Source organism: Penicillium samsonianum, assembly GCF_028829775.1.
Source record: "Penicillium samsonianum strain IBT 33392 chromosome Unknown utg000002l_segment0_segment0, whole genome shotgun sequence".
In the NCBI taxonomy this organism is placed as follows: domain Eukaryota; kingdom Fungi; phylum Ascomycota; class Eurotiomycetes; order Eurotiales; family Aspergillaceae; genus Penicillium; species Penicillium samsonianum.
Window position 1 is genome coordinate 321,422 of NW_026643260.1, and position 24,754 is coordinate 346,175.

General features: G+C 45.4%; 4 protein-coding genes across 4 annotated transcripts; 1 reads left to right on the forward strand and 3 right to left on the reverse strand.

Moving 5' to 3' along the window:
- Window positions 1-656: 656 nt before the first annotated feature.
- On the reverse strand, window positions 657-1,429 carry N7471_001981 (MAPEG family protein). Its single transcript, XM_057274701.1, has 3 exons — window positions 1,382-1,429; window positions 1,037-1,329; window positions 657-922 (listed from the first exon to the last, which is right to left on the reverse strand). Exons 1-3 carry the CDS (start codon window positions 1,384-1,386, stop codon window positions 723-725), a joined length of 498 nt encoding a protein of 165 aa, XP_057139339.1. The 5' UTR covers window positions 1,387-1,429; the 3' UTR covers window positions 657-722.
- A 2,641-nt stretch (window positions 1,430-4,070) lies between these two features.
- N7471_001982 (uncharacterized protein) lies at window positions 4,071-5,904 on the reverse strand (the record flags this gene model as incomplete). Its single annotated transcript, XM_057274702.1, has 3 exons — window positions 4,071-4,813; window positions 5,131-5,746; window positions 5,791-5,904. The coding sequence occupies 3 exons, from the start codon at window positions 5,902-5,904 to the stop codon at window positions 4,071-4,073; spliced, it is 1,473 nt and encodes a 490-aa protein (XP_057139340.1).
- A 6,507-nt stretch (window positions 5,905-12,411) lies between these two features.
- On the reverse strand, window positions 12,412-12,819 carry N7471_001983 (uncharacterized protein; the record flags this gene model as incomplete). Its single annotated transcript, XM_057274703.1, has 1 exon — window positions 12,412-12,819. One exon carries the CDS (start codon window positions 12,817-12,819, stop codon window positions 12,412-12,414), a length of 408 nt encoding a protein of 135 aa, XP_057139341.1.
- A 6,064-nt stretch (window positions 12,820-18,883) lies between these two features.
- On the forward strand, window positions 18,884-19,213 carry N7471_001984 (uncharacterized protein; the record flags this gene model as incomplete). The annotated part of the gene is made up of 1 exon (XM_057274704.1): window positions 18,884-19,213. The coding sequence occupies one exon, from the start codon at window positions 18,884-18,886 to the stop codon at window positions 19,211-19,213; it is 330 nt and encodes a 109-aa protein (XP_057139342.1).
- Window positions 19,214-24,754: the final 5,541 nt, after the last annotated feature.

The window sequence follows — 24,754 nt, forward strand, 5'->3', positions numbered from 1 at the left end:
AAAGCAATTCCATGACAGGCTGGGGTAATCGGCAAGGCATGCGGAATGCGGCAATTGAGCGAGTTAGCTGGTGTTGTGTATATGTTGTAGACGGTGAATTGACTCATTTCTCCGCATTTTCGCCAAGGGTATTGATAAGCGGGGGATGTGGAGAGACTGTCGGGACGAGCTTGAGCGAGCTTGAACGTTGTCGGATTGTTCTTATTCAAAAGTGTGTAATTCATCGTTATGGCCGGGATTCATTCCCCCGTCTGGGGCCGATCTGTGCCTGGAGGGTTGGGTTCTTCCACCAATCAGCGGAACGGTTCGACATGCAACATTCTCATGGTGATGATGTTGTGGTTATTTCATGCATGAAGGACTTTCAAGACCTCAATTCTTCCGGGTTTATATTTTGCGTTAGATGTTGTGTTTATGAAAGGTGGCTGACGCCCAGTCTTGGATGGAGTGAGTTGTCCCGCGACAATTCGTCCTAGTCAGCTCCCTCAACTCTTTATCTCTATCCGATACCCTCGGCATATTCCTCTTCTGATCAATCCTGGTAGAGTTTTCGTGGAAGAAGGTGTCTATAGCGCCTCGTCGCGCCACCTAGGAGTTCCAAGGTTTTATCTCGACTGTCATTTTTAACCCAGTGCCCGGATAATACATGCAATTGGGTTGTATTGTTCAGCCCATCTATCGTCCGAGACTAGGTGGCAATCAAGGAGCACCTCTTATCTATTTTACAAGTTCCTGCTGGCCTGCACCAGCGCATAAAGACAGCTGATGTTCCCCGACCACCAAGCCGCTGAGCGCAAAAAGCTCAAAGAGTAAGATTCGATGTTGCAGTAGAACAGGTGGTACGCGACACGGGAAACGGAATACCAAACGCCGACGGTATTGATAGTCTCATTTGGGAGACCGGCGTACAAGGAGACGAGGACTAGATCGCGAGGTCAGTACAGTGCAGCAATTTCACGAGATGCAAGTTCATCATAAACGCGAAAAAGAAAACGCGAAAAAGAAAACGCGAAAAAGAAAAGTGACTTCCACATACTCGCCGCAACAAACAAAGTATATCCCTCCTGCACATTGGCATGAGCCGACGTCTGTCGCTTGAGCTTGTCAAGGGCGCGACGGGTAATCTTTCCCGATTGCACGGCCGCCTCACCGTACGTAGTCAAGTCCTCACGGGGGCTGACATTGTGATCAAGACCCAGACGGATCTTTGCGCCGCGCGGGCTCGTCAGAATATACGCGAAGAACCAGTTCACCACCAGCAAGGCTGATGCGTGATTCGCCGGTGCGTGGCCAGGCGCGGCGCGGAGGCCAAGAGTTGTTAAAAGGGCACTGTGAGAGTTAATCTGGGGTTTTCTTCTTGTGTATGTATATAGGCACTCACGACATTCTTGAATATCAGATATTTGTGTAATTTTTGAGCTGTTTCCCCTGGCGAATCTTTTTTTTTTATGTCGAGATCAGTTTGGAAGAGGGGCCGAGGCATGAAATCATCCGCCGCATCTTCGCAAATCCTACAGGCTTGTAAGGGGTCCACTCGGACAATATTGCACTTTTATTCGCTTTACTCTATTTCTTTTGCTAGTCTTGAGTGGAATAGCTCCATCCACAATTCCTCGGCCCGGTTTTGACCCCCTAATCTCGTTTGGACTTGGATATCAGCAGCTTCACGGGGTTAGCGGCGATTTCAATCGGTTGGATATGCTGGAAAAGGCTCAATTGGTGAGAGAATGATGGTGGTTTTTATTGCGCTTCCGCGCCAGTGCCTGTTCCACGACTGTCTCACTGTCGAGACTTGGCGTGATGATTTGAGACACGGCGCTTTAGCAGGACATGCCTGGCTTTCCGAAGGTTCACCGGTTCACACATTCAACAAGCATCTCATAGGAAGTTGAGCACGTCTCTCTTTGTCACTAATAAACAACATTGCCTTGCTCGTCTACTGGAGCAGAATCATTCCAGGGCGCAATGATGAGGGACTTCCAAGTTGTCTCAAAAACTATCCGCACTTGTTGGGCATTGAGTCGTAGCCATAAAACCAGCGACACACATTGCCTTGGCATCCCTTGTGTTCACAATTTTAACGAACGTATTCATCAATCTTCTTTTGTTAACGACAGGACGAGGTCCTGATATCCCTCAACGCCTGCGGGTTTTCGGAAATCAAAGTTTGTGCAGTGAAACCTTTTCTTTGATAGCTGCCGTGAACCCCGGGGTCCGTGTGATAAGTCATCACTCATCCACTTCGGTGTAATGATCCTTCTATCTAAAGGTCCAAGTCTGAGGTCAGAGACAGGGACAAGGGAGGGAGGGAGGACAGGTATAATCAAGTCAGGCCTACAATATCTCAACGTTGACCTACTTGATAGTGTAGTCATGGATCTTGAACTATTTTGCTTACCATCTGCCCCGAAGTCATTAAAGATATAGTGAGGTCGATTATGGGGGCTGGGACTGGATTCAAAATGTCTGGAGCGAGATAAAGCTCACTGTTGAACAGTTCATGGGGTGGTTGGTATTGAGCGCAACGCGCTTAGGGATGCCGTCCACCCACATCAGGAGATGGTGTGTATAATATACCGGCATCAAGAGCAGCCTTTGTATAAAAGTTTATCCTGCTTCTTTGATGACAAGAGTGCCTTTCAGGGCACTTCTAGGCCATCAATAATGGGAAATGATAAAGAAGGTGAGAAGGTGGTGTGGAGGGAAGGTTGGTTTTCAGCAAATATATGTAGCAGTATATACCAGATTTTAGGCCACGGTCGCGATTTTCCCGGTCGGGGTGCCGCCGCTTTATGAGGGCGCTCAGGGCGGAGGTTAAAGCTAGAACGGAATTTTGATAAGGGAATAGGGCGGGCGGGCAACGACAAGAGCCAATAAGAAGCCTTGAAAATGGAAGCAGAAAACGGATTGCAAAACATACGTAGATGAAATATGTTTTTTTGATTGAGTACTTGGAAAAGTGATCAAATTATCAACTTACAATATGATCATTAAAATTCTAAAATTAATTATACATGGTTCCATAACTCAGTTGGTTAGAGTGTGGTGCTAATAACGCCAAAGTCGAGGGTTCGACCCCCTCTGGAACCACGATTTCTTTTTTTGTCCTTTATTTGCTTTTTGGTACTCTATATTCTTTATTTTTATTATTTAAACAAGAAGCAAAGTGCTCGACGTGCGGGGGAAAAAAAAGAGAGATCTTCAATCAGAGCAGCAGCAATGCAATGACGACAGAAGCGAAAACTGCGCCAAAAAAGCCCGAACTGACAATCATGGTCTGGCACATGTTTCCAAAGTTGAGTTGAAATACAGTCCAACAGCGCCAGAGACAAGACGGCCGAAAGAACTCCGATTTTGTCATTACCAGCCTCCACGTCCTAACTCTTAGCAATATCCCTTAGAAAACGCTAGTATCACCAAATCGATAGTTATAGCTCTCCTTTATCGAAGATCAGCTAAGACGATTAGTGTCATCTGATAGAAGAGATAAAACCGGCGCGAGCAGTAGGAGAAATTCAATTATATCTTACTTCTAAGACTTCTTAGATATGGATTTATACCTTAGCTCGTAGCTAACGACACCCGGTCTTGATGTTATTAACCCCCCCCCCCCCCCCCCCAGTGTCTCTGACAAGAAACTATTTCAGCCTGGTCGCAAGGACCACCTCCATTCCATTCGAACTCCTCGGGCGATACCAGAGAATTTCAACTGGGATGTCAAAATGTGATTAGCGTATCTCTTCCTCTCGCTGAGAGTGCCACTACACCAAAATAGGCGGCCATAGTGTCTGTTATCCCTCTCGGTCACCGCTAATTCCTGCCATTATTCTGTCGCAACAAAAATTCCTAATACAATACATAGCGGAACGAACTATGTACAAAAAGCAGCAAAGTTTAGAGAGGCCTACAGTCTTGCTAGACTCTGTACGGCCAGTTCTTGTTCTCTTATCATATCACGATGATCGTAAATTGATAGATGGGAGCCACTACATCACAGGACATTGTAAGTATGATTGGTCAATTGCCACGTCTGTCTCCACTTTGGAGCGACATCTTCAAAACCAGCAGAATCATGTCGAGGGCGATTTGAATTTGCGGCTGCGCAAGGATCTCGAAAAGGCGTAAGTCGGATAGATGGTTTTGTCGCGGAGCCACCCTAAGTCCCCTGATGACCTCCTCTGCAGCAGCAGCTGCGTGCAGAAACGAGCGGAGGCGTCGTCGCTATCCCTATCCGGTCCCTGCAAGAAACAGAGCTGTTTGAGGGTGGACTGCGCCAGAGCCGCTGCTAGATCACCGAGGTATCCCTCGTCTCCCTCCAGCTTGAACTTATCGACGCAGAGGCTGAGCGCAGACGCCCCCCGAAGCTCGTCGGATGCAACGGCGGCAGCGATCAGGCCTGGCGCGAGGTTCCTAAACGCGACCCAGTTGAGGTGCGTGCGTCCAGCGTACGCAACGCGCAGAATATGGCCCGAGGCCTCGGAGGATGGGCCCAGGCTGTCGGGCACCTCTTCGAGCCGCCGCCGCAGATGCTCGCGGAACTCGGCGAGCTTTTGGAATTTGCCGATTGTCTTTTCGTCGAGGTGGAGGTCGGCGAGCTCCTGTGTGAGAATCAGCAGATTATCGATGGCGCGGTCCATGTGCGCATTTCGCGGCGGCTCGTGTGACGTGGTCAAGCGCGAGGCTGTTGTGGACGATGCATCTTTGGCGCGGTCCATGTGCGCATCTCGCGGCGGCTCGTCGGACGTGGTCAAGCGCCAGGGTGATGAGGTCGATGCACTTTTGGCCCGGGTAGTGGACTTTGAAGGCCAGAAGTCTGTTTCATGAGTCAGTAAATGCGGTAGATATGTGTGAGCATGGAGAAGCGCGAGTAATTCACAGACAGTCGGAGATACTTGAGATAACACCTTGCGAAGATGCTTTACCCTGATTTTCAACTCTAGCCTGATTTTCAAGCTCCGGCGGCCAAATGTCTACCATTCCTAAGTCAGCACATGCACATCATCCTAATCCCACAAGCGGACAGATGGCGTGGAAACAAACGTACAGTCCAAGGCTGCAGCATCAACAAGCGGCCTATCCTCCAGTCTCAGGACGCTGGGTCCCGCGTCCAGGCTCATGCAGTAGAAGTACTTGCGTAGCCACCGAAGAATAGACAACGGCACTCGAGGCCGCGGGCTGATGAGTACAATGTCAGGCTCCTTCTTAGGCGGGGGTCTTCAACGGGATCCCAGCCACCCTCCTTGCTGTAGTAGGAAACTTCGGCCATATAGCGCACGGGGAAGCCAACGATGCCGTACTTGACGCCGCTGTCGAGGTCGGAGATATCGAGAACGACAAGGCCATACTCGGCGCAGTCGCCACGGAACACAGTGGATAGCGGCTGGAGCTGGACGTCGCCAGGGCGCCTACTATTGCTAATAGTGGCATTAGCATCGCCATCGCCATCGTCGCGCAACAATCCCAGCAAAAGGCACGTCGTTGTAAAGGGGAACTCGCTGAGCGCGTCATCATGCCACGGCAGCTCGGGCAGTATTTGCGGCTGCTCCCACCGCTGGGAGCCATCAGGCACGACGAAAGGGGGCTGCGGCGTGTCTGGAATGCTAGGCCGCTCACTACTCTCGGCCTCGTTGCCCCCGTGAGACCGACGATACCAGCCCTCCGCGAGCGCCCTCTCCGCCTCAAGCGGCGCGCGGTTTGCGGGATCCGAGAGGATTTCGATCAGCGCGAGGGTGTCTGCCACGACATGCTCTATGCGTGCTAGAGATGACGCTGAGGTGTCCCTATCGTTACCCTGGCGGTAAGCCACGGCCAGGAGCGGCTGGCGCCACGGGGGCCGACATTAGCGACGACGGAGAAGAGGAAGGAGCGGGGACTGTTGGAGTCTAGACACTCGTATCCAAGCATTATATTGTTTACAAGAGGGGGCGATTGGCATAACTAAATGTTCCAGATAGCAAACAGCTGGGAAACAAGGAGAGGGAAAGTGCATCAGCCTAACGTTTAGTTTAGAGCAGCCTAGTTTAGGCGTCTGGCAAAAGACGGCTAGCCTAGGCCTACCTAGCGGGACAAAGTAAAGAGGCCAAGCGATGGCTTCTTTGACTTCTTTTTCTGGTTCTGATTCTTCTTTTGAGATTGTATACTACAAATTGACCTAGGATATTATTAACTCCTCTTAAATCCCATCTATTTACAACACGCGATTATCTGATGACATTTCCCAGTCCTATGGCGGGGCCCTGGGGGTGGAGAGGGCTTACGTAGTGAGTCCCCGAGCGTCGGGGATCTCTCTTTAGAGGTGTCGCTAGGCTTACGTTCCAAGGCGAAGATCCTTGTACTCTTGACAGCACTCGGAACACAGGTCCACTAAGATTATTCCGTTTAATTATTCCCAGTGTGGTATACTCAGCCAAGAAAACAGGTCCGAGTATCTGTCGGACCATATCTCGGACGCTAAGTGCTAACTAGGCTTCTCCAGAACCCAATTGGACCGGGACCCAACCCAACCCAACCCATACCCAGCCCCCGGCATCTACTGTCTGTTATGCTTACATTTCCGCTTTCTCCCCGTTGGGTTGTCTCGGAGATCCGAGTACAGCAATGGTCGAAAAGAATAATAAGTGGATTAGCTCATTATTAGGAGTAGCTTCTTGGTAGCACAAAGAAGAAGTAGGGTGTTCATTGGATATTATTAGCCAAATAGCAATCTCCACCCCAAATCACGCACATTTCCTTATACCCAGGCACCCCCAAGTCTGCTTCAAGAATTACTCTACTAGTCTATTCAGTCCTGCGACAGCCTTCCTACCACTTCAGCTTGCACCCATCACTAGGAATGGAGACAACCTGCGCCAGTGCGGGATAACGGGATCGTCAATCTAGTCAGTGTTATGAGTAAACATACTTGAGCTTGACTATTGATAACACCCTGGATTAAGGTACAGTGCGCACTTAGCCATCCGTTCAGTTCGCAATAATCGCCTAGTCTTCCTGGAAAAGCTAGTTGGCCTTCAAGGCTCTCCTCCGTATCTCCATGAGACGAAGCTGCGGCCACGGTATCCCGAAGCGTCTTTCCAATTTCGGCGAGGTCTGCCCTTCGTCTCTTAGTATCTACCCCTGAAGCTTGGACAGGGCTTTTGTGTCCAAGATTTGTGTCTATAATCAGGGTTTATAGCGTTAAGGGGCCTTCATCGTAGAAACAGACCCAATTGCATACACTGGCGTAAATATCCCGCAGTACAGGCGGTGCAATATCAACCAACGGCCTTTATTCGGCGTCTTCGGCGTCCTGTTTCCCTGGATGACGCTGTCTAATCATATTGGCCAAATCGACTGCTTCGAGCGCAATTATATGACTCTCGTACCCCACACGGCGAGCCATGCGCCTTTGCATGAATTGAGGCTCTATCCTTAAAGCCATATCGAGCGACCACAATCATCGATTTGTAATAACAATTGTTTTCAAGAGCCCACAAAACTGCACGACGTTTCCTAACGGCGCGATGTTCCGCTGGGAATTCAGTCTCTCTATCGACTGGTCGCCGTAAATCTAAGGGCAAAATACTATTGCCCTAGTGGGAAAGTTGCTCGTAGAGTCTTTTAGTATCCATATACTCGATACCCTTAACTCTAACTGTGGCATTGCACAACTTCTGATTAATGCACCGTGTAATAACAGCCAAGCTCAGAATCGCATTAAGGTAGCCTTTAGCCTGGTATCCCAGATGATCCTTTGCTAGATCTAAGGCGTTATTTAAAATGAGAGAGATGCTTTTACAATTAAGGCATTTAAAAGAATCTAGGCTATATATATACCAGTATAGAAGTGTAAAGCGCTCGTCGGCATACGCTAATATCTTAGAAGGATTGGAGTCCTTTAGTCCTCGATTGCGAGACTACAGGGTCATCAACATAAGAGAATCACGGATAATGAACGGCTTCTAATATCAATTAAATCCCGTATATCTACCGTCGTATTTGAAATCGATGATAAGGGCCATCGCTTCGAGATCATCCAGGCGCATTGTGTTAGTGGCGGCCCTATTAGTTTTAGCCCTCATAAGCTCTTTCACACACGAGACGATAAGGAGCTACTGGTTTTCCCACTTATCTGTTGCCGCTACGAAAGGTATGCCGCGGTACGCAATAGCTAAGAGAAGGGCCCGACTACATCGAATTTATAGTCTTGCTAGAATGGTTCCTCGGGAATGAACGGGTAACAGAGGCCCGGGAAGTCAAACCAAGCATACAGCGAGTCTAAGAAGTCCTTTAGGTTAAAGCCAGGCACCATAAGCAGACCCGAAAAGAATTCTCTAGCGGAGCGACCCTTACGACATGCTATTGATTAATAAAGAACGCCTCTCGCTGAGCCGAAGGCAGCGGATCTGAAACGGAGTAAAGGGAGCTTCGGGAGTACCCAGGTGGATCTTCTTTCCGAGGTTGGCGGTCTAGACATTAGGTTTCTTTCCCGAGCTCATGGTGGTGAATGGGAGAAATTTCAATGGAAGTCCCACGCTTTATCATCTGCCATGCCCCAGCCCTGCACTTTTTCAAACAATCTCCCTTGAGCTTTTATCTATGTAAAAATAATCTTTTGCAACTGTATATCTTTTTTTAACAAACTCTCTCTATCTACCTTTTCCATCTCTTTAACTCCTTGTTGCACTCAACCATGTTTCATCCTACTTCTCTTGACGATGGAAAGATCGTGAACGCCGAGAACATCATCTCGTATCGATTTACCTACCGGCTTTAAATCCGACAGGCATTACAGCTAGCATATAGTTTCCACCAGGATGGGAACAAGGATCTCGCTCTATTTCGTGATACAATCATCAAGCTGGTTTTTGACAAGGAGGGCCTTCGTCGACATGCGACCCGTGGTAAGTGATATCTCACCACCCGTAGTGATATGAAATTGATCGATTCATCTTTATTTCTTCTAGGTCAGATAAACAACATCATATCAGAGAAATCGTCGAACTCCTATCTTACGCAGCGAGGCTTCTCCACAGGCCTAGCAGAATGTGTCTATAACAATCGATCCTAAAGGAACACAATCTACCCGGGCCCTATGGCTACTACTGTGGAGGCCATCGTTAAAGCTGTCTTAAAGGATAGCGGAGAGAAGATCACGGCTACAAAAGGCGCTATTGAGGCTTTAGGCGTTTCTTGACATAAGTGATATCTCCATCACAGGTAACGTGTCTTTAACCCTCTTTGAAAAAAAGTCAAGTTCGGAGCAACTACTCGTGTTAGTAGGACTCTAGTTAATCCCCATAGAGGCCTACGGATGCTTATCTGCTAGGGCTGGTCGATAGGACTACAAAGACGCGGAAATTACATTTCAAAGCATAGTGATATGTAATTTGATCCGCTTCGAAATAGATTTTCCTGCTTTATAGTGCCGCCCACTTACCCTGGCATAGCAGCGTCCATACGCCCGTACGAGGATGAAGTGGGCTTCTTCAAGCTACGACGCCATTTCTGGTCATATTTAACTCGGATTAACCGAAAAGAATAACTAATCACTAATACCAACCTAGGCTGTCGTTACCATGTCAAACTGGTAACCTGGCAAAGATAATCTTCATCAACTGAAGATATAGACGCTCGTTAGATAATTGTATGAAATCTTTTTATGTCCATCATTGCCTTTTTTTTGGTACTTCCCCTCATTATCTGACAGTTCCAAACTTTTATTTCGACCAGCAACACTGTCATACACAGGTTATATAGTTTGGTTACATAGACTTGATTGACATGAGGGGAACAAATTGTATCCATGATCGATACTCCCTACAGAGTATCGTACATATATATATACATATATACCTTTGTTATTTGAATAAGAAGCAAAAATACTGACAAAAATGAGATGAAGAATGGAATATAGAGTAGCAAAAAACAAAGAAAGGATAAAAAAATAAATCGTGGTTCCAGAGGGGGTCGAACCCTCGACTTTGGCGTTATTAGCACCACACTCTAACCAACTGAGTTATGGAACCGATGATTATTGATTGAGAATTTTAACCATCAAATTTCAAATTCTGATGAGCTCTCGGGTCACATGATCGCATATGAAGTTCGGACACCCTAATTTTCAGGCATGTAAGGGAAGTGGGGCCGACATGGTTATTTAGTATCTCTCTCGCGCACTTCCTCCTTCCTTCTTTCCTTCTCTCCCCATCTTCAGTATCTCGTTGAATGGACTTATTACTACAATAAGCTTGCCTTATCACATTATACTGAATATCCTTAATACGAAGCCCTATACTGAGAACTGGCGAACTGGACGTGTTTATACGACTGTATAGAGGTTCCAGCCTCGGTATCACTCTTAGTCCAGCACCCACCTTCCTGATCCGAATGAACAGCACAGTAAGCCTTTACCATTGGGTATTTTCTGTGCGAGACTGCACCGCTTCGAGGCACTTGGTACGCTGCGGCAAGGCTATTTAAACCCTCCTTTTTCATTGGATTTTATCCTCTAACAAACGACATTTAACAGTAAGCACGAACTTAGCAAGTGCAACCATTTAAGTTTCGACTTCGCTTGCCACCATCATCTTTTAACAACAAGCCCGAACTCAGCAAGTGCAACTATCTGAGTTTCAACCTCGCTCGCCACAAACAACATCATGGATCAACTTCGCGCCGAACTCAGCGCCGAATTCGCTTCCACCATTCAAGCCCTCCAAAGCGAGATCTTAACCCTCTTACAGCAATCAACCTTTCGACAGCAGGTTCAGGTGCAATTTCAGCCTTGCACGCCCTTACCATCATCCTTACATCGAAACGACCGCAATCCTACCTGCACGTTCCGGCATCCATAACCTAAATACAATTCTCGATCAACTTCGTCGTGTGTACTATTATAGATAACAAATAAGGTTCACAAAGCCGAAGATCGCCTCCTTTCGATTAAACAAGACCCGACTCCCTCACTATTTACATATTTACGAAGCCAAAGCTTCAGGTGCAATTCCAATACCTCGCTTCCGAACCGGTTATCTCAACAGCTCAACCTTCCACGTAAATACTCCGACTTCATCAAGATAATACAGCAGCTCGGCGGCTATAGCCACAATCACTCGTAGGGCAACAATAACAATAATGACGATGCTAGACCTAAATACGGTTATCGCTAACGTCGGTGGAGCACAATGCAGAGCTATAGTTGCACTTAAAGCAAGCGATAATGATAAAGATTTCGATGAGCATAATATCGATGGAAATTTTAGCGAGGATGAACACCAACATGAATGATAGAGATTAAATATATAGAGGGACTTTGATAGAAACAAAATTTTGAAAAAAAGAAATAAGCTGGTTCCAGAGGGGGTCGAACCCTCGACTTTGGCGTTATTAGCACCACACTCTAACCAACTGAGTTATGGAACCCATCTGTAACATACCCAGCGCGTTAATACCTTCAAGAAATTAGACTGTATATAATAGCCTCTTAGGACCGATCCACTTAGCAAAGCATGAGTTCATTGGTCCTCCCTAGTCTCAATTAAAAGACATCTTTCATAGAGCAATCATATATCTTAAGTCGGTGCTAGGACGGCTCTTTTGTACCTCCTTCTATGGATCCTTTCGGGGCGTAAAGTAATATACCTTAGAATGCATAGGTCAATGTGATGCTAATGACGTCAAATTCTCATGACCGAGAGGTGCATTGGTCTTTCTAGCCGGGAAGGAAACGGCTATAACGAGAACATCTTCCGCGCCGTTTACAGCCAAGACGCCGCCTACATACGTCTACGTGCCTTCGCCCCATCGGACAAGGGGCGCACGACTGGTCCCAGGCACTACGCGGGATGATCGCCGAGACTTCGACGACAAAGAGGATATTAATGTGACAGAATTTTATGATGATATACCCCTGAAGCCCTGACGGCTTCCCACGTAGGATAGATTAATCTATCACTAAGATAGGCACATTCCTTTGCTTTATGAGGACTAGCGCCGTAGTGACTGCAATTTCTATGTTCATCACGTTGTCGTTCTTGTTCACGCTTGTGCTTTGTATGTTGATGGATTAAAATGCCCTTCGGGGGAACACCCTAAAGCCCTGGCCCATATGTTGATGGTGCCTTGGGTTCTTCCTTAGGAGTCTCCCTTTTAAGAGCTGATGAATTTGCTGGATCATGGATAGTAACTGCTGTTTTCGCCTTAGGCTTCCTGCTGGCTTGTGGAGCTGCCCTGGATTGTCCACTGTTCTGTCGAATATGATCTCACTCGACCTGCAATTTTCGATAGATTCGATTGAGCATATTAATAGTGAGATCTTTGCCGTCCTTGTCCTTCAAATCCTCCTCGATGAATGAGATCGACGGTAATTCAGATCTTGGTTGATTCAACATTAAGACTAACGAGTAGAAGGATGCTGGGGCGATATTATACAAATCAAGGTTCGATTTGGCTCTGATACGTAATGATGAATTCTTTGGCTGAGCTGAAGCTCGACCGCTTTATCTTATCTAAATTGGTAATTTTAAGCCATAACTGATTCGCCTTGTGATCACCACCCATCATCTGCCTAAGCTCCGTGACAATGTTATCGGCGAAGATCTCGTCTATATCACCCTGAGACGCCTTGAAACGGTCCTTCAATTCACCGTCAATATGGGTATAGAGCCAACCGGCTACCATTATGGACCAATAACGGCATTTCTTATATCTCGTGTCTGTCGTTGGAGGTCTAGCGTACTTTAAAGGGTCGATGATTCGCTTGATTCCCAGAGGAGAGAGAATGAATCGCACTGTATCGAACCAGCGCTCGGAATTCTTATTGGATTGTTCGAGAATCTCCATCTTTTGGAATTTTATATGATGCTTCTCTGGTAATTCGAAGGCTTGGTCATCTGGCTCCGGAATCTTAATAGGATTGGGGCCCGGCTCAGACAATGAAAGATGTTCGTTTGGTGAAAGATGATGATTAAAGATAATTGTATTGATGAAAGAAGCTATTCAAAGAAGTAAGCAAGACTATTTGATGAGATATCCTCTGATGAGTATGGACGGATGTGCAGACCCCGTATTCAAAAGGGTCAAGGCTGATGCCCTGGATCAAAGGGTTAAGACCCTATTCAAAAATCGCTCTTGGAAGCGTGATGGTCAAAATGAATTCAACCAATAAAAGGTAGGTCTCATAACCTGTGGAGATCATGGAATCGAATCAATATGATGGATTCAATGATCGATAACTAGAAACTAGAAGACTAAAGGACTAAGAGGATCCCTTAGGCATGCACCGAGACCTTTATACAAAGACCCTAGGCAGCAATGAGTCACATGACCCAGGAGACTCAACAAAAGGCATTCTACTAATAAGAGAGCATAAGACTGCATAACTATATAACGTATTTCACAAGCGAATGGCCACCACTAAAACCTCATAGTAAATGTGATGTTTTATAACTTTACATCTCAACAACAACATTCTTCTTGTGTCCCTTTTTTTGTCGATAGGAGTAGATAAGGATTTTGATCTCCATATATAAATATTAAAGAAATTAAAATGCTATAGTATCACGGTATTGAAAATCACCTTGTTGTGAACTAAAATCTATATACCGCGATCACAAAGTCATAGAATTTCTCTAAACCCCCTTAAAGAGGTTAGATGTCACCTAAAAAGTATTAACCTATAAGGAAAACCCTTGTATAAAACTATTGTTGAGATATTAAGTTGTAATTTATCGCATTTACTATGTTTTTGAGGTGGCTACTCGCTTGTGAAATACGTTAAAATGTTCTTAAAAAGCCTCGTTACCGTGTTTGGTTCAGGACATGAAAATTTTGGCCATAACCAACAATATGGTTCCATAACTCAGTTGGTTAGAGTGTGGTGCTAATAACGCCAAAGTCGAGGGTTCGACCCCCTCTGGAACCAGCGTCTTTATATTTTTCTAATTTTTTTAATTCTATCACAGTCTCTCTAACCGAGTCATTGTTTATACCGCTATAAAATTAGATTAAGTAGGAAGATTATAATCAGGGACTAGTAATAGCATTTATTATATAGCTTAATCCATCCTCTTTTAAGAAAGAATTTAAAGAACTTTAGATCAAGGCGGTACTATAATAGCTGGTTATAGATATATAGATTAAATGTGTTTTTTTGATTGAGTAACCGTGCCAAGCGCCCCACCAGATGCAAGATTTTCACAATTCCACCAAATTCCCACCCATTTTACTACTACAACACGATGTCAGAAAAAGCCGAAAAAATCAAGGATCGAATCTAAGATGCAGTCAAAGCCTACCAGGCAGCTATTAAGCCTAATATAGCTAAATTGGCGCGGGATTTTGAAGTTCCACCCTACCTGCTTCGGCACCGAATTTATGGACGCTAGTCCAATGCCGGCCGTTCCGAAACAACCAGAAGCTTGAATTTAATTCAAGAAAAGGCACTCACTAGCTGGATTTAAACCCTAGATAGTGCGTATACATCATCTACCCTAGAGATGGTTAAAGATGCTACAAATACCATTTTAAAAAAGGCTAGTGAAGATCGGGTTATTGGCTATAACTAGCCGTACCGCTTCCTTATATGACTACCCCCTAGGCTTAATTATATCACCTAAAAACCAAAGGAAAAATCGAGGGTAGGGAGTGAAGATTACGGTGCTTTACTTCTCTAGTTTACCCACCTCTCTACGGTGGTTAAAAAGCGTTGATTCCTACTATTTTAGACCTCGCCCTCGGGTCGGTTCCCAATTCCAGTCTAGGGGACTCGGTGCGGGTGAGGGCGAGGTCTAAAATAGGATGATAGTAAAAAGATAGGATGTCGATACTAAGAAGTTGAAGCGGTTACAGGCTAGGCATGCCAAGGAATTAGAAACTTAGCAGCGAGCTTAGGAAGCCAGGGATTTAGCTGAAGGTGAGCATGGAGCTTTAATGGCGGCAAGAGATAGTAATGGTGCAAATTGGTATATAGATAGTCATGGTGGTTACATGTAAATAGTATTTTCATAGTAGAACAAATTGAAAATCTTGCATCTGCTGGGGCGCACCAATACCCGGCAGGTGTATTGAGCGCTTGGCACGGGTATTGGAAACGTGATCGAATTATGGTATTACAATATGATTGTTAAAATTCTGAAATGAATTATACATGGTTCCATAACTCAGTTGGTTAGAGTGTGGTGCTAATAACGCCAAAGTCGAGGGTTCGACCCCCTCTGGAACCACATTTCCTTTTTTATCTCTTTTATTTAGAATCTTTATTCTTTTATTTTTTTATTTTTCTAATCGGTCTAGTGACACTCTCTTTATTATTTATAGTATCAAGACTACTAGGAGTATATCATAAAACATGACACCGCTTGGAAGCTGCTCTAGAATCTTCGGAAGATATTTGCACCGGAGTGTGATCCCACCTATAAAGCTCAGCTTCGATAACAATAGAGGTAGATAGATCGAGGACTTGATCGAGGAAATGATATTGAAAAATGACTTACTAATTAGGCAAACCTTCAAATACGGTGTGCAAATGCCGGTATTACCGAAGCCAAAGAAGCGAGTATTCAATTTCTAGATGTAGTCTTAGTCATGTCAACTGGCTTCTATAAAACATAGATGCCAAGATTAGAAGACAATCCTGATATCTCCTTTATAGAGCTGCTTACTAGATATAAAACACACTAGCGCGTTAGTCATGGCAAGCAGATAGGATTAAGGATAGTATCAAAAGCTGCTTTTTCCACGTTCCATGGCTAACAAGAAGCTCAACCAGAGGAAGGAGAGTCAATATCACAAAGATAAGGAGAGTTAATGTCACAAAGACGCTGTCCCTATACTAGGAATGCCGGCAGGCTTGTTGCCTGGAAGTGTTAGGACATCTTTGACACTAACAGACCGCCAAGATATAAGCTAAATCAAGGGTGGAAGAAGAAGTGGGAGATAGCTATGAAGGCTGACCCTACCTAGAGAGCGTACATTGGCAAACGTCATCGAGAAGAATCTGAAAACCAGATAAAGACCGGATAGGGGAGAGAAGCACTGCAGCAAGCAAATGCAACCTTCGACAGTCAAGCCTTTACCTTCTTCTCCACCAACCAGGATATCAATCTCAATCCGGTACCACTTGGCAAACGGTGGGTGGTAGATACCGGCGCCCAGGTCCACATTTATAATGATATAGAGCTATTTATGACGCTCTAGAGCGTGCGAAGCTCTGTTCGTGTAGGATATACCGAAACCGGGGCTGTAGGGAGAGGCACTGTAGTGATCTATGGTGTCAGTCCTACCACAAGCAAGCTAGTCAAAATGGAGCTATACGATATTAAGTACTCACCTCAATTCTATAGTAATCTGATATCCTATGGATTGATGATGAAGGGGGGATTGGCAAATGTCAGGAAGAACCAACTTGAGATTATTGATAGTTAGTACCTAGTGTATAAGACATACTAGGATCAGAAGCTTCTTTGGCTTACACTGCCGGATATAAAGCTTCTAAAACCGACAGAAGGAGAGCTGATATTTGGAACTATAAAGAAGTCAGCAAGAGAATCAGCTTCAAAAGCTCCGATTAAGCTTTGGCATAAGCGTTTAGGCCATATTGGTACTGAGCGTATTCTCAAATTAAGCGAGATGACAGAGGGTATTACTATTGAAAGCGACTCTAGCAAAAGGAAGTAGGTATGTGAAGCTTATCAATTGGCAGATGCTCCGAAGCAGATCTCGAGAAGAAGAATCGGAGAAGCCTATGGTGTATTCGGCAGAGTACACTTCGATCTTATCTAGAAGCAGCCTGCGTATAATGGCCATGTCTGGATGACGCATATCTACCTAGATGGTATTAGATGCCACTTTATATTTACTCACGTGAAGAAGAGCGAGTGCCAGATGGTAGTAAGGAGATTCCTTACTTTGATCCGAAACTGGCTAAATGTCAAGATCCGTGTATCCCACTATGATAACGAGCGGAGCGCTGGCAATGAGGTCGAATTCATAATCGAAAATCAAGGTTGTATTATAGAGTATGCACCACCTGGTTTGCTAGAGATGAATGGTCCCGCGGAGAGATCAGGAGGGATGATCGTCCGTACCGGTCGAGCACTAAAATCCGACACTAAGCTTCCGAACGAATTGTGGCCAGAAGCTATATATGCAGCTGCATATATGCTAAACCGGACTCCTACTAAGACGAATGGTTAGTGGATCATACCATGGAAGGAGTTGATACGTTATACCGCTCCTAACGGAGTCAAAGACCAGATTGTCAACCTGTCAAATCTAAGACTATATGGATGATTAGTGTATTCGAGAATCATCAAGCGGGTGCAGTCAGACAAGAAGTCACCACGTGTAGAGATCGAATGTCTGGTTAGATACGTACCCAAAAACATGTATAAAGTATGGTTCCCACACAAGAAGGGCCGCTTTGGAAGGGTGGACGTGGTACGAGATGCTGTATTTGATGAGAGTCGTCGATATAGACCGGATCTAGACCTGCAAGAAGAACCGGCGATTAGTAGTCTGATCAATGATGAAAATCCCACAGTACTCACTTTGGATGAAGCACAAAATGAGATCTCAGCGATACTAAATATGCCAATGTCAGTAGCAAGGATAGCTTTGCAAGAGCAAACCGAGCATACCAAGCAAGGTGAAGCTCCAGATACAAATCCAGATCCAAATGCAGATATAGATGCAGATACAGATCTGCATCTGGGTATAGGGGGAGAGAGAGAGATTACCCCAGTGGCAAGCTCTTTGAAATCAGCATCTGGATTGCCATTGACGCCGGAATCCGAGATCAGACCGGCACAAACACAGTGGCAAACATGGTCCCAAGGTAGTCTCCCAGGGAGCTTCCTTATAGATTTACCTACCTCTCCACCACCACCACCCAGAGCAAGATCCTCCATACCACGCTCCACACCACAGGATCCGTCAAGATCCACCTCGATTCCTCCGGTTCCGTCAATATCATTGATTCCACCGGATTATACACCCCGAAAAACCCCATATACGCCGTCACCAGCTCCAAGCTCTGTGATACAGTCGATTGACTAGTGGGGTGGGGGGAGGTGAGACGGAAGTGAGAGACAAGTGAGAGATGAGCAAGACGAGGTTGAACAGCAGCTTCAGAGAGAGCTCTCACTGCAACCAATGTCTGCAATACAGACAGAGTCCAGACAGAGAGAATTCATTACCACTGAGGTATACCATACATTGTCGTACAGGCAGATCTGTCAACAACTATTGAAAGAGGAAAAAACTAAGCTATAGGAAAAGACGCATGAAAATGCCAAACAGAAATTAGTGTGAGACTAGTTAGCGATAAGGGACTATTCTCCCTAGATAGGTAAGTGGATGTCTTGAGATTCACGGGATTTTCCCGCAGTTTCTAATTAGCTCTTAGCTAGATTACGGTCGATTAGCGAAGATATCAAAACAACTGCCGCTGGCATTTACATGCATATTCTCTGGCCCCCGAATGATCCCCGGCATTTCTGCCTATACGTTGGCCAAGCAAAAAACTTGGGAAACAGGATAGCAGATCACAATAATAGGCTATATCGCAGAAAACATCCCAGCCTTCATTATCACGTTTGGGATTCGCAAGAAGACATGTGTTCTGAGTTCGTTATACTTGCGATATTCAACGGTGAAACCGAAGGACAGAATCTATCTAGATATAAACAATGTCTACTGAACTTGTTAGAGATGTGGATGGCCTGTCTTTTTAGAACCTTCACTACCAAGAATCTCGACACATATCTGCCTCCATCTGCGGACAGTTCATCCGCTGGCCGCCATCTCAACGTCGTACCGCCTATATAGCAGAGGTTTTATGACGAGAATTTACCGGCAAGCAAAGAAGTTTTTGACCGAGCAGGGTTCGAAGCACTTACACGGTCAGATGACCCTGCGGTTCGATCATGGGCGCGCCAAGCTACAGCTTCGTATAACGATCTCAGGAGCTCTCCCGACCCGCGGCTACGCGTCTGAAGCAATGCCCTGCGATCCAGCGAGTCGACTTGCAATATCGATCAAACGCTGCAATTCTTCCGGTAATGAAGTCGATGAATGGATTCAAAGCTCTGGGAGCAAGGCCGCTATGAGAATAAACACGCAAGTCGATATGCTAGAGGGTATCATTCTCACTGAGACTCGCTCCCTTTGTCGCCATTGGGATGTGAGGAGCACGGAAAAAGGAGCACCGCGGAAGACCAACTACACGAACGAATAGCGCTAGTGTGAAAGTAGACAACCAGCAATCACACATATGCGCGATTGAAGCGAGCTGCCTGGAATGGCCGCATTCTGCCGATGATCTCATGCAGGAGGTTGACAAAGTCGTCAGCGGAAGGAGAATGCTTTCAATCGTCGAAGCCGAGGTTTTGAAAATGCACAACCTTAAACGGGAAGACTTGCCCATAGCTGCATAGTACATTATGTTCTACCAGCATCAAATCGAATCACTGGCCCAGTATAATGTGCAGCCTCAGCCCATGTGCTGCCTTGCTCTACTAATTCACCAACTGGGAGATGAAGTGCCCACCGTCCGTCAGATACATGAGGATTCAGATACATGAGGATTTGAGGCAGCAATGGCCGAGCGACCTCATCATGCAGCAATTCGCCGAGGTAAGCTCAACATTCTCCGATCACGGCGAATTAGTGGTCACGGCGGTGACCACATAGGTTGTAGCAAAGAAAAGAAAGCATACCACCATTGGTTAGCCTTTTCATTGTTGATACTTGGCTACGGATTACAATCATGACCTAATATTTGGTGGCCCTAAATGGAAGATATTTCATTCTTTTTACAGATATAGCATACGGGATATTAGAAGTATTCTTAGAATGAGAAATGGCGAAACTAGAGAGCCTGATGCCGGCGATAGGATGTATGTTTACACAGACCTTGAACTGTCTTTTTAGATGTCTTTCTATCGGTCTTCCAAATATTGTGGTATGAATAGGTATTTAGTAATTCTTGTGCGTATAAAGGCGGTACATTTGTATGATAGGACAACGGACTTAGCGATAATACCGTAAAGTAATCGCATAGGTAGGCTGTTTTGATAGAGAAACAAAAGTATCCATCGTTCTCAAAGTTCGGCTAGTCTGAGTCTAGTGCCCTACTATGATTAGAATCTAGCTTAGATACCGGAAATGATGGATTGTGTGCTTGAATGCGGAAATTCTTGACATATTTTTACCACGCTATTATGCGCGTGATATACGGGATAGCATAATGAGTCCCTTCTTTCCGCAAACGCCGCCGAGGTCTGGTCTTTTGGAACAAGATGATCATCCCCATTTGAGATGAGTGCTTCAACAAGAGTCGCCCTCCCGGCGTGTACAAAGCCGAGACGCCGATACAATTCCAGCTCGGACTTGAAAGAAAGGAATGTGTTTAATTGTTCAGGACCAGAGGCTTGTTAATTCCTTCTTTATCTGGTAACAGATCATAGCTCAAATATGGAAATCTTCAGGGCTATGGCTATCCACTTGATCTTGGCGCTGGGTCTGTATAACTCAAAAGTTGCTATCCGCGTACAATGGCTCAGAAAGGCCGTTGCCTACATATAATTAAGATTAAATTCACTAAATCCAGGCACCGTACGTGAATGGCAAAGGCACAAGGTACCATCGAGCCATATACCCACGTAGATCCCCCAGAAAGTCTGGGAAAGCCTTAGCCGTGCCTTCCAGTGCCCCCCCCACCGCCTTCGGGATGGGGGTGCACCACACCGGAAAACCAATTCACACCGGAAAACCAATTTTGAAGCTATTCACATTAATTACTGCTTTTCACCCTGAGTATCTATCCAAAAAGACTCCCCTCCCTGCCGCGCTACCACCACTGTATCTGACAATATAGAACTCTCCCCGGTAGGCGACTTGGGTGGCGGTTGGCCGTACAATTTTGTCCACTGTTTATCCAACCTCTTCTTCTCTTGTACAGCTTCTTTCTCTCTCCTGGTCTTCATTGATCGATTGGCATCTTTTGTACTGAGTATACCAGAGTCTCCGATCTTAGGAATCTCTCTTTTGGTGATTTGTCGCTTCCGAGGGGCCTATATCTCCCTCATTCGACTAACTATATCGCTCATTATCGTAAGCTCTTCCGCCGTACGTTTATGATGGTAGAACGCACGTTGTAGGCCTCGTTGGAGCTTTGGTGTGAGGGCCTCTGTAGTGAATATCTTCGAAAGCTTTTTTTGATTCTTCTCGAGGTCTTAGGCACTCTTTAGAGGGGTGTTTTCCACGCTAGAAGAAGAGATATTCGGAGGAGGTGTTGATTCACCGTATGTATAAAGATCGGGCGCGAAGAGGTCTGGTATCGGCGGAAGTGTATCTTGAAGTTTTTGAATAATAGTATCGCCATTCGGAGGGTATATACCACGTTCTTTAAAAGAATTTCGAATGATTCGCTGGTTGAAGGTCTTGTTGCGTACGCTCACGATGTCCTTAAGAAAATCCGCCTTCCGCGCGGGGATCCCACCCCACTAAGAAATGAGGTTATTTTACTTGCGAAAATGTTGTTTATAAGCAAGAAAAGGCTTGCTATCAAGAGGCTGGCAAATATGAGTCGTATGAGGCCGAAAACAAAAAGGGATAATGTCGTAATCCTCGTAGAGTTGAAGAAATTCGACGGTCTTATGGGACTCATGACCATCGAATATCAATACACGTTTTTCACCCCTCTTTACTCGATCTTTTGTAGCTTCATGAAATTTTTGAAGCCATCCAATAGCAAGGAAGTCATTGATATATCCTTTAGGCGAAACAGCCGTCCAAAAGTGTGGTAGATCAGGGTGATCATACCAACTTTCCATGAACTTCTCGCCTTTAAAAATAAACAGCGGCTCTATAATCCACCTATTAGCAGCGATACACTCGATCGCTATGATGTTTTTAGTATGATCGAACTCAGCGAGATTAGGGCATCTTCCCTTCGTGCTAATAACCTTCCGAGCCCTTCCCTAGCCGGGTTAGAAGCCGCATTCATCGAAGTTATAGATTAAGTGTGATAGGAGACCTTTGAGTACGTTCGCAAGCTGATTATACTAGTGCTGTAGGTATCCTACATCTTCTGCTTCAAGACGTTTCTTATCCTTCGTTCTCTATATCACAGGGCCTAACATAAGATGTGGTGGAAGTCTTTTCTCGAAACGATACGCCCACATCTTACTGACTTCATGATTTGAACCAGCACGCACGAGAGCCCGATTCGCCCACTCTGTGAGCATCTCAGGGGTAACGGGGAGGTATAAATCACGCATACGAATGATCCACTGGACTAGAGCTTTCTCCTGATACTCATCAAGAGCTTTATTCTTAGGTGTATAGGCGTTACGAGCCTATCGTCCCCGGCGAACGCGACCGCGCAGTATCTCATACGGAATGTCATATTCCCGCGCGATCTTCGCAAGATTCGGTTTCTTTTCGCGCTGGGCGGCTTCGCAGGCCTCGAGAACATGGGATTCGTCTATTTTGGGTGCCTTTGGCATGGTGGGTAGGTGGGAATAAAGTCAAGAAGATGAATGGCTTCAAAATTGGTTTTCCGGTGTGAATTGGTTTTCCGGTGTGGTGCACCCCCATCCCGAAGGCGGTGGGGGGGGCACTGGAAGGCACGGCTACCCGACTGCATCAATATGACATGAAGTCCAGCCGGAATTGATTTGGTTGATCTTTAAGAAGGATAAAATGACTAAGGACTTAAAAAAAAGAAAATAAGCAAAGAATCGTGGTTCCAGAGGGGGTCGAACCCTCGACTTTGGCGTTATTAGCACCACACTCTAACCAACTGAGTTATGGAACCGATTATGATCATTTTGGGAATATTATGCATCATGGGCCGAAACCCTCGAAACCAGACAAAAATCAAAATTTATACTCCGAAGATCGATTTGCAAGCCACCCCCCCCAGCTTCAATTCGAATAAAACTAGGGCTATCCTAAAAGGACCCCCTCGGGCTATTATTCGGACCCCTTCTCCACTCGCTAAACCTATTGAGGCCTCTTGCAGTAATTGTATTTCCAATGCATTCTCCCGGTAACAATGCATGAGTCCTTCACAGCGTTGCCGGTTAGGAACGATAGTTAGGTACTTCTATTACTATGTAGCCCCCTAGCAAAATGAAGTCACTAACACTAATGTTTTCCGCTAACCTCACCAGTCTACTCAGTGAGCAAAAAGCGGCACGGGGTGAGCACTGAAGCGGAAAGGGAAAGCCATCTCAGGCGGCCTAAAATCCGGTGTATATGTAGTTAGTTAACTAACGTATTTCACATGCGAGTGGCGCACACAAGCGAGCGGCGCAGTCCAAAACACATAGTAAATGCGATAAATTACAACTTGGTATCTCAACAACGGTGGTCTATGTAGGGTTTTCCTAATAGCTTGATGTTTTTCAGGTGGTACCTAGCCTCTCTAAAGAGTTTTGAAATAATCCATAATATAGTTATTGCGATATATATATTTCTAGTTTTTAGCAACGTAATTTTCGGTAATTTTCGAAATGATGATCGTATAGCCTTCTGCTTCCTTTAAGATTGATATATAGTGCTAATAAGTCTTATCAATTGCTATCAAATGACAATGAAACCAAATAACAACGTGGTTGTTGAGATATGAATGAAGAAAATATCGCGTTTATACTGTGCTTCGGACTGCGTCGCTCGCTTGTGTGCGCCACTCGCATATGAAATACGTTAGTTATGTGACGCTGTGTCAATTGCCTGATATACAAGGCTGCAACTTATCATCAAACATGCTATCTATACCATCCATTGCAGTATATTTTGTAATATGAATATTCTATACATGTGAATACACCTATCTCGCACTAACTCTGTTAAAATCCAAGTTCTAATTCTCGATAGTTGAATTATCAGTGCCCAAGTTCTGAATATTTGAGTTCCCTGTACCTAAATCTCGAGTAGGAGAATGATTTTTTCTTGCTTCACCACTCCCATATACTAGTATCCTTCCAGTCTATATTAGACGGTTCGACAGTTGGTATCGATTTAGCTTAATCCATATCATCCCATTCATGGCTAGGGTCGGTTTCGCATACCGACTAGAACCGAGAGATATGCAATTGACGAGAAGCCTTGCCAAAAATAAGCTCAGATGGGGTATTCATCACTGGCTCATAGCCATGGGGTATTAGCTCTCAGATGGAGTGGCGTTTGATTAACTTAGACAGCGGACACCCAAACCGATGACCCCCGGCGGTTCAATTCTATACTTATGCTTCAATCTGAAGAATCTCACATTCAATTTCAGACAAGCATCTCTGGACTGGGCCGGTTCGGCAAACGGAGCCAAACATCAAATAGCGGAGATGGCCAAGGGGAGATGATGGGATCCAGTAAAGTGGCTATGTCCCGTTACTCTTGTTCTGGAGAGGCTGACTTTATGCTATAAGAACATTAAATAAGTGCCGTTTCTGCGTCAAAACAGGGTGGAGCCGATCAGAGAAAGCTCTCATTGTGTCAGGCCCAAGAACTTCTCCACGAAGACCAACCATGCACCTAGTTATCACCAGATTTCTTCCCTGCCCAATGATTTCTGCCTTTATCCTTTGTTTCCACTGTGTATAAGCGTTGTTTCGAAGTGTCGGATGGTGGGGATAGGTAACTACCAATATATACTACCTCACCCTCCTACTTCATTGCAGAAAAGCAAGATCTCCAACACGAGAAAACAAGCAGCGCCAAGATCCCTTATATACCATGCCGAGAGGCCAGCCTTTGGCTCCTCCCGGCAGTT

What these genes read in the sequence shown, in the direction of transcription:
- N7471_001981 (XM_057274701.1), bottom strand. An exon ending in TACTTTGTTTGTTGCGGCGA is followed by an intron (nt 923 to 1,036) that starts GTATGTGGAAGT and finishes CTCGCGATCTAG; the next exon opens with TCCTCGTCTCCTTGTACGCC.